The sequence below is a fragment of the Alexandromys fortis genome, unplaced genomic scaffold, assembly GCF_014885135.2.
Source record: "Alexandromys fortis isolate MF-2015 unplaced genomic scaffold, M_Fortis_MF-2015_v1.1 scaffold_25, whole genome shotgun sequence".
Lineage (NCBI taxonomy): Eukaryota > Metazoa > Chordata > Mammalia > Rodentia > Cricetidae > Alexandromys > Alexandromys fortis.
The window spans coordinates 3,443,634-3,453,743 of NW_026067904.1; the positions used below are offsets into that span (position 1 = coordinate 3,443,634).

The 10,110-nt window shown below is 53.7% G+C and overlaps 1 protein-coding gene across 4 annotated transcripts in view; it reads right to left on the reverse strand.

Moving 5' to 3' along the window:
- The window catches only part of Bin1 (bridging integrator 1), a 58,831-nt gene extending 49,525 nt beyond the window's left edge, over nt 1–9,306 (reverse strand). For 2 of the 4 annotated variants that reach the window (XM_050134941.1, XM_050134940.1), the window contains exon 1: nt 9,033–9,302. In XM_050134941.1, the coding sequence (XP_049990898.1) occupies nt 9,033–9,116 (84 nt within the window). In that variant the 5' untranslated portion in view covers nt 9,117–9,302. Of the gene's footprint in view, nt 1–9,032 lie in introns of all 4 variants that reach the window. The other 2 variants (XM_050134942.1, XM_050134938.1) reach the window with 2 other exon arrangements.
- Nucleotides 9,307–10,110: the final 804 nt, after the last annotated feature.

Here is a 10,110-nt window from a genome sequence, read left to right on the forward strand (position 1 = left end):
TTCTGACCTATCCTGGTCAGGTGTTCAGTGAGAGAAATAACCTCAGCCCAAGAGAGCCGCAGTCTCCTCAGAGTCTAATTCAGGTCAGACATGCTGCATACAAAATGAGGAGCCCGCAGGGGTGGCCCTGACGTGGTGCCAGGGTGGCTCCAGAAGGAGCAGAGCCTGCGGTGGTATAGAAGGTCTAGGATTTGCAGCAGCTCTGACAGGGGAAAATCCCTCCCTAGCCAGTCTGTAGTAGCTGCTGTCTGTAACCACCCACTCACTCCCATGATAGCCTGAGGCTCCGCTGAGTGCAGGGCCCTCACTGCAGTGGAAAGACAACGCCGCCAGGCACCCTTCCAAAGGACACCAGAGGCACAAATGCCCTTTCCCGGGGCTACCCAGAGATAGTCTGGGGCTCCCCTTCAAGCCCCATGATATGTCCCCAATCCATCTATTGTGGCACTTGGGGCAGGGAATGGGACAAAGGTGCAGGGTCTGGAAGAAGAAGAAGAAAAAAAGTCTAAGGACCATGTTTAAGGGTGGAGGCTCACCAGCTGTAGCAAGCCACACTGCCCCACCCCTTGGTCCACACGACCCGGTACCTCTGTCACTTATAAGTTTGCTCATATAGAGCACTACTCTAGTGAAAGCCAAGGGCCTTTGTCATCTGACCTAAAAACAGGCAGCCCCCACCCCAACACACACACACACACACAAGTCCTGAACAGCCACAGGAACGATTTCACCAGGCAGCAAATCTGCAGCCACTGGAGATTTCAGTGAGTTTTACTCCACCGCATGCCTGAGCTATTTACTCATCCATCTTACCATGCAGAAAGGGAGGCCTAGATTACCCCAACGCGGCAGAGTAGGGTGGGACCAGCAACCTCCGGTCTAACCCTAGCCCCGTCCTGCAGCAAGCATCCCTGGTCTCCACCATGAAGCACAGTCAGCCTCCAGGCCTGTCAGTTGTCAGCCCTGTCTCCTGATGTCAGAAGTCATGCGTCCTTCTGCAGTAAGGACACTGGTCTTCCCACTGTACAGCCACAGATTCAACAAACTGAATAGCAAAAACATTTCAAAGGACAGAATGGTGTCTGAACACACAGAGATGGTTTGTTGTTTGCTTGATTTTTTTTTTTTGCTGTTGTGTCCTGAGCAATATGTGATACAGCATATGCTCACACCGACTTGGGCATTATAAACTATCTAGAGACAGCTAGCAGCGTGTAGGAAGGTGTGCATAGCTTCTATGCAAATACTACATTAATTTACATGGCAGGCGTGACTTCTAAAGGATATGGACATCTGCAAGGTGGGTATCCTGAAATTAATTTTCTAAGGAGGTTTAGAGGTGATTTCAAGCTTAGAATACCTGCTGTGTGCTGAGCTGGAGGCCTGGACACCACGAAGAAGGGGTAGTGCCCCGCTATTGAGAACGGAGACATGGGGCTGCTTTGCAGGCTACACACTGAGAAAAGATTTCAACAGCATAGCCATCCTCCTGGGAACTTTCCAAACACCTAGTATCCCTGTCATTTTATAAAAGAGATGTCATAGCAATGATGGGAACTGAAGTATACAGTATATAATTCAGAAGAGAAAGTGTTTCTGCCCCGGGCGGTGGTGGTGCACACCTTTAATCCCAGCACTTGGAAGGCAGAGGCAGGCAGATCTCTGTGAGTTCAAGGCCAGCCTGGTCTACAGAGCTAGTTCCAGGACAACTAGGGCTGTTACACAGAGAAACCCTGTCTCGAAAAACAAAACAAGAACAAAAATGAACAACAGCAAAAAAAAGGAAGGAAGGAAGGAAGGAAGGAAGGAGAGAGAGAGAGAGAGAGAGAGAGAGAGAGAGAGAGAGAGAGAAAGAAAGAAAGAAAGAAAGAAAGAAAGAAAGAAAGAAAGAAAGAAAGAAAAGATGGTTCTGAACCAAGGAATGACCCAGTGGGTAAATGCAAACACAGGACCAGAGTTCAGATCCCAAGCTCCCATGTAAAATCCAGGCACAGCAGTGGGCACCTGTAACTCCAGCACTGCTAGAAGCAAATCCAGGGGCCTCACTGGCAGCAAGATCTAGGCTCAATGAGATATCTTGTCCCCCAAAACAAGGTTCTCTGGCCTCCGACTGGACACACACACACACACACACACGTATGTACGTGCACACGAACATGCTCATGCTCAGTCTACTCTGTCCTCAACTGTGAGACTTAACTGTCATCTCAGTCTTTCTCTGGAAACCCAGTCCTTCCATCACCTAGACTACCACACACAGCATAAACCTCCACCTCAAGTGGGATTAAAGATACATCCTATATAAGAATCAAGCATCTCAGGGGCCAGCGTCCACCTCACCTGGATGCGTCTTCCCACCTTCTGCCGGCAGGAGAAGTAGGAACCCGTGAGTCTGGCTGGCCCGGATGAGTCCGAAGTGTCAACCACTAGACCAAGCTTCAGTTTCCTTCTTTTTAAAATAAACGTTACTATATATTTGTTTATCTATTCATGTGTATCCACATGTGCACGTATACATATGCACCACAGCATACATGTGGGCGTTCCCTCTCTTCTTCCTCCACACGGGATCCTCAGGGATCGCGGACAGAGCTCTGGCGGTCAGGCTGGTGACAAGTGCCTTTTTATTTCCCAAGCCACCTTGCCAGCCTCTTAGTTTCTTCACTGGGTGAGACTCACAAGACTCCAGCAATGCTAACAAAGCACAGGTACGCCGTAACCTACAGCTCTTACTATTAACTTGATGGGTGATGAAGCCTCCCTTGGGCAGGAATAGCAGCCTTTCTCTTCTCCATTCCCCAACCCCTGTGCAGAATCCACACAGTCGCCTTGTTAGGAGGCAGCAGCCTGTTACCGGGGGCTTTAGAGGCCTGGATGCCAGGCTTTCCCTCAAGGAACCCCTGCTATGGTATTAGAGCAGTGAGACGTGAAATCAACCCTACTAGTGGTTCCTGGGCCTCACCTGGCCTAGCAGCACCCACGCAGATTTCCACTTCAGCTTCCCAAGTGTCCAGCCAGTAGGTGTCACTCCCGGTTTTCAGAGGGGAAGACTGAGGTCAGAGAGACTGTTGTGATTTGCCCGAGGATAGGAACATGATGTGGGTGTGGGGAGATGACTCAGCCCCAGTTCATGATGCCTGTGACCTTCTACTGCAACATCGCTTGTATGGGATCTTGGAAGTGTACCCCTCCAGACCAAGCCACCTTTGACACCTTTGGTAGCATCCATAGGTACCTCTCCCATGCTCCCCAAAGTGTACTCTGAACAGGCACCATCACCCACCTATTCCTGCATAAACACCCACTTCAGGCTACATATCTGCCCTGGCCTGCCCAGCTATGGTGTAAAATTTTTAGGATTAGCATGCTTTGCTTTGCTTTGCATTTTGACCCAGTGAAAGCATGTCAAAGAGGAAAATACAACATAGCAGACATCCAACAGGAAGTCCCTCACTACTAGGCACGGCCTCTTACCTGGAGACTAGATTGTTCCCCAAGTCTTCCCCCATCAAGGCAGACATCCACGTCTGTAGTTACACCCAGCTAAAATCTAGCCACAGGCAGAGGTCTCCATACAAGGAACATGCTCCTGCTTGTGGCCACTGTGTGGTGACCATGTCTCCAGCGAGGACACCAGCTCCACAGGGTATGGCTTTGATGCCCACTTCCTCAATGTTCAGAACACAGTGCATGCTATATCTTGTGTAGAAGAATAAGTAGAAGAATTCATCACCACTCCACCAGTGCCAAAAAGCAAAAGACTAGAGAAGAGGGCCCAGGTTAGAGTTTATCTGTAGGAACTGAGTTAACTCGAAAATAGTCTGATTCTTAAGTCCAAGCCTTCTGTCTGCATGACTGCCCCTGTACATACATACCACTTACATGTGTGTGCACCGCACACATAAACAGGCACACAGTACATGTGCATCACACACACACACACACACACACACACACACACACTGGTGGGGAGTTGTTATCCTAAGCTCTGACAGGCCAAGGGCTCAGCAGGGATTAGCTGTCTACCGAGGCCTGTATCGGACACTCCCAGGGATTGATTTGAGTAGTGGGCCTTGTAGGGAAAGACGGCTTCCCAGGAGGTTCTTTGGTTATCAGTCAGCCTGCCTCGCTGGTAATTCATGAGCATGTGCTGTGTGGCAGGTATCTGTCAAAAGCTTTCTGCTCCTCACAACAAGCTCGTGAAAAGCAGCCTCATTATCTCCAGTTTATTCAGTAAGCGGGCTGGGGGCTCCAGAAAGACCTGCTACCTGACTACAGTCATGCGGCCGATCATGGGGGGGGAGGGGGGACCCAGAGGCCCCACACACGACCCACGGTGGTGTGCAGGATAGAAGATGAACCTCAAAGGAAAGAGCTGTATGAGGCACGTCCTTGGCTCACAGCAAGAGTTGGGGACTGGAGCATTCTCAGCACTGTTCCAGCCTCACGGCTTGGAAAGAACTTACCCAAGGCCACCCAGTGCAGAAGCCAGAAAAGAAAGGTGACAAGGAAACCTCGGAGGATGATCTGTGAGGAAGTGGCAGAAACTGGTTCTGCCTCGGCTGCTGTGAAAATCCCTGGGGTACACTGATTTTTTTTTTTATCCCAGCACGCATCACTTAATTAAATCTGGCCCGAGGCTTTCACTCAGCGACCCCTCTCCTCGAAGGAACTAAATTCTCACCATCCTCATTGGCCCTCCATACCTGGCCCATACCTGTTCCCTAGGCATTCCAGCAGGCTCCCCCTTCTGTACCACCCCCCAGTACAGTAGCATTGCCTGGCTTCCACCTGCCACAGTCACTGTACCGCTGAGGCCACCAGGTCTGAGGGGGTTCAGGAAGATCCCAAGGACCTGCTCACTGCTCTCCCAGACCTTCCTGAGACCATTGTCTCCAGAGCATCCCCCGGGACTCTGTCCCCCAGCACCCAACACCCCATCCGGGATGCAGGCTCCTGCAGGGAAGATAAACCATTTACGTAAAGAATTTTCAGGAAATCTGATCTAGGCTGGAAGGTTCAGCAGAGCCTGTCCAAGCTCAAGGAGAGAGGCCCAATGCAGAGAATTCTAGAAAGAAAGGAAAGGACATGATGGGGGGCGTGGGAGGTGGGGACTGAGAACAAGCCTTCAAGTCTCCAGGGCAGAGGGAAGCACAGCAATAGAAAAATGGGGCTGTAGAGTATGCCTTGCCTGGGAGGCAGCTGTTTAGGCTGGGTCCTCAGACTGGGAAAAGCCTGTGTAAGTAAAATCAGTGGCCCAGATGGCCTCAGTTGCAAGAGCTCTGTGATTCTAGCAGGCAGTCCGGTCTATGCAGCAAGAGTACATCCTGTTAAAGGGGACCTATGCACCTGCTCCTGCAGGTAGCCTAGCTACTCTTTAGGTCACTACCAGAAGCTTGACGTTCCCACCCAGCTCACACTATGGAAACTAGTGTGCCTACCACAACGGGAGACCTTGGCCATGCACATGAACACAGTGCAGTCCACTGCCCTGAGTCAGGGTGGCCTAACAGCAACATGGCGCAGTCTACCACCACGTGTCCAGGTCCTATAAATAACCACGCTGCCCCTTTGCTGAGCATCTGTTCCACACGCCAGAGATGTGCGGTGCACTGACAACCCCAGACTTCCCACTCCCCCTGGTGCTCCCCACCCTCTCGCCTGCACCCCTCTAAGCACGCTCAGGGACAGCCACAGCCATCAAGGAAACATTCCCGCCAAACCCTGTGCTCAACCACTGACCCAGTACTGGGAGAACAAGGCCCAGCCTCCCTCACAGTCTTCCCTGAGGACTCCTAGGCCATGGGCTTGGGCAGGCAGGATTCCACCCCCCCCCAACCTCAGCTGTCCTTTTCCCCAACTACCCCATCCCCCAATGGACCTAGCCCGCCAACCTCTAATCCTCTTGTCATCTGACCCAGCCTCCACCCTAAAATGGCTTTGCCCAGTCACCCTTCTGAGGCCCAAAAATGGACACAGTCATTTATAGAGGGTCAGCTAAGCCAAATGCAATGGGAAGATGACCTCATGAAGCCCATGGTTCTGGGCTCCAGGCACACACGCTCACTACAGACACAGCACCATGGAGGCCTGAGCCATATGCTTCCTGCCTGAGGCAGAATGTGGGGACTCAGCCTAGGACAAGGCTCCAGGCATGTGTACAGGCAGGGAAGTAGAAATACAACTAGCTCGCTCCCAGGTCTGGGCCAGTCGGGGCTCCAAGACCAAGAACCCAAGGACCCACATTCTTTCATAAACATCCACTAAACACCCACCAGAGCCAGAGAGACACAGAGGGTCACAAGTACAACTCTGTCCAGGGCAGTGAATCAAAGAACAGCAACCCAAGACTCATTAGAGGCCACAGAGGAGAGCTGGTCCTGTGACCCCCTCACAGGAAGGACCCCATGACACTAGAGGGCACAGCACACTGTCATTCTCTGAGTCTCCATAGCTGTTAGGGTTGAGAAGTTGGGAAAAATTAATGTGAACCAATAGGGTCTTCCTTCTATGCTATTCTATCGACTGTAGGCTTTCTCTCTCTCTTTCTTTCTTTCTTTCTTTCTTTCTTTCTTTCTTTCTTTCTTTCTTTCTTTCTTTCTTTCTGTGTGTTTGCCCTTGCATGTAAAGGCCAGAGCTCAACAGCGGGTCTCTTCCTCAACTGCTCCACCTTCTTTTTTGAGAGAATCTCTCGCTGAACCTGGATCTTGCTGATCTAAGCAACCTGACTGACTGGCAAGTCCCAGAGATCCGCCTGTCTCCACCTCCCCAGTACTGGGACTACAAACTCACAACACTCCTGTGCCCAGTTATACGCATGGGTTCCGGGGATCAAACTCAGATCCTCATGTTTGTTCGGCAAATGCTTCTCCACTCGAGCTATCTCCCTTTCCACCCGCCATCCTTGCTCAAAAAACACCCTTCTGTGAGTGACAATAAAAAATAAAAAATTTCCCTGTGGCTAGTTTATTTGAACAAGAAAGGTAGGCCCAGTGTCAGGACTGCCTGTAAGATCCCATTAGCAGCGGGCATTGAATAGATTATGGGTAGCCATGAGAAGATATTGGGGAGGCATCCAGTCAGTATACCCAAGCTGTGACAAATGCAGGTTCCAAGTGTCAGGGTGATAAGTAGAAGAAGACAGTATCTAGGTAAGACACAGGGTTTCCTGAAGCAGAGTCTGTAAGGCCAAGGAGAGAGAGGATGGGAAACAGGCTACTGTCTCAGGATACCTGTCAGACTGTCTTGGCTTCCCCTGGGCAAATGGTCCCTCACCAATGCCCATGGGGCACAGAGCAGCCGTGGCAAGAGGCAAGTGCAGACCCATGAAGCCCAGGCTCAGACAAGGCCAGCTGCTGGCTAGAGGCATGGTCCACAGCCAACCAGCTGCCAGCCAAACTGCCCAAATCCTCTTTGCGGGCACTGAAAAGAGAGGTGGCAGCAATACAGGAAAGGGACAGAGCCTACACTTACAGCCCCCAAGGCTGCATCAAAGGGGCCTACTGCTAGAAAAAAAATGCATCTGGGTAGAGGTGCACACCAGCAGGTACACCGGCAGGTAACGGCTAGGAGCAGGAGCTGCATGAAGTTGGTCTTCATGTAGTGGGGGCAGGGAACTTGTCTCAGCTTACACCCAGTGTTTCCATTCATTTCTTTTAGCAGTGGGAAATAGGCTCCAGGCACCTTAAATGAATTACTAGGTCATTGGGAGCCAGGGTGGCTGTATCTGTCTATTGCTCCAGCCACCAGCAGACTATGGGGGGTAGGGGGGGAGCTCTAATCTCTCTCTCTTCCTTTTCCTCCTGGATGGGGTAAGGCGCTCTAGCCTGATCTGGAGATTAGCAAGAGCTTCTCCATACTCAAATAGTTCACCCACCTCCTTAGCTAGTAACCACAAGGATGAGGAGGAGGGCTCTAAGGAAGCTCTTCCCCCCCCCATCATATCACGTGTCTGCATCCTTGGGGAGCTCACAGCTCTCAGCTGCAAAAGTCATTGTTTATAAACAGCCCCAAGACTGGCAGAAGAAGGCAAGCCTGTCCCTGTCCCCACCAGGCCCCGGCCCAACTAGAGCCATAGGGGGCTATCCCTAGCAGAAACACAGATTGTACAATCTCAGATTTCAGAGTCGGAATTGGCAGGGGAAGTGGCGTCAGCAGCTGGCGTGATCCAATTCAATAAGCCAGGGATGGCTAGGAGTAAAAGGCAGGCCAGCGAAGGACCCCCGCCCCCATCCCCCGCATTTCCTGCACAGTCAGGGTGTCCCAGGAAGCTCCGATCCCATCCCCAGCAAAAACCCCAGAGTACTCTCAGACACCAGGAATAGGATTTCCTGGGGTGCCCTCCACACCCCTCTTCTGGGCCACCCGTTTAGCCTGGAGGTCCCACCATCACTCTCTCTCCAGCGGCTGAAACCGCCAAAGCCCTGCTGGGGCGAGGGGTGCAGAACCCTCTGCAATCCGGCGGGTCTGGGCGGGACCATCTAGGCCTCAGGCACCTCCTGGAAGGAGAAAAGCAATCCCTCCTTCAGGGACTAAGGTAGAGGGGCCGTAGGAAGGAGAGGGCAGTGGGCGCCCGCACAGGGCAGTGGGCGCCCGCACTAGCCAGCTGGGAAAGTATAGCCTTAAAGTCTGGGACGTGTACAGCCCTAGGGGCGGCGAGACAAGCTCCCTGCCCCCCATGCAAGCCCCGCCTGGATTGTCCGCGTGGGTCTAGAGAGCAGGGGGTCACCCCCCAGCCTCCGACCCTTGGACTCCAGGGTAGGATGAGAGTGGACCCCGCGTCCGAGAAGCAAACCAGAGCGTGGGCCTCCACTCCTCTGCAGAGGAGCGGCGAAGGTGTAAACCGGTGGGGGGAAGGGGGAGACCGGCTGGACAGCTGCGCCCTCCTCTGCCGGAGCCCGAGTGGGGAGAAGGGGACACCTTAACTGCAGGGAGACCAAGCCCGGGGACTCCTCGGCCGCGACCATCCGGAAGTGACCAGCTCGATCGCAGGGGTAGGGGTGAGAGGTGTGGCAGGTTTACCGGTCGCTCACCTTCTCCTGCGCTCGGGTCAGCTTCTTCTGCACGTTGCTGGCGATCTTCCCCGCCGTCACCCCCTTGCTCCCCATCTCTGCCATCGCGGCGCCTACCTCGCCCGTAGCGGGCGCGGATAATGGCGCGGGGAGGCGGTGCGCGCCGCACTCGCAGCCTCCAGCCCCGGCGCTCCACCAGCCTGGGCTCTGGCTCCACGCCGCGCACTAGAACAGCTCAGGGGACTGACGGAGACGGAGCGTGCGCGAGGAGAGCGAGTGAGCGACGCGGGGATCCAGAGAGGGAGGGACCCACGGGGGAAGGGAGGGGGCGGGGAGAAGGGACTAGCCGCGGGCGGGTCAGCGCCCCCAGCCCGCCCCCTCTGGACACGACACTGCCTTTTAAAGGGCCATTCTGGAATCCAGATTCCCCGCCGGCTGGAGGAGGGCGCCTCGAGGGCAGGCGCTGGGGGCTGCGAGACAGGGACTCCCCGGACGGACGTGCTGGCGACTTCGTCTGGGGGTGGGAACTACCTACGCTGTCCTTAGTTCAGCGCCTCCGCGATCCTCCTCCCAAGTTGGTACCTCCTGCAACCCTAGAAAGGTAACCAGGTGAAGGAGTTGGGTGCTTTCTAAATTCAACGATAATGTGCGGGGGGGGGGGGGGGGGGGGGGGGGGGGGGGGGGGGCGGGGGGGGGGGGGGGGGGGGGGGGGGGGGGGGGGGGGGGGGGATGGATGCCTGCGTGACCCTGGAATCCCTGAGTCGCCAGAGGCTGGGAAAGTGCCCTTCCAGGGATTCCCCTCCCGCTGGAAGCCCGGCGCCTGCCTCCTCCTGCACCCTAGGGCACGTCTCTCTGTCCCTTTCTCTATACCTAGTCCAATGTCATCCAAGCACTTAGTTCTTACCAGTCTGCCTTTAACTATCATCCTAACGAACCTTAACTGCATATTTAATGTGCGCCTAGCATTGTGCTGAGTGATTTGGTAAGCATTATTTCACCATGTCACCAAACAGTGAGGGAAAGGCTCCAAATTATTACCATTTTACAAATGAAACACCAAGAGGGTAACTGCATCCTAGGCTTTGCCACCAATGCATGG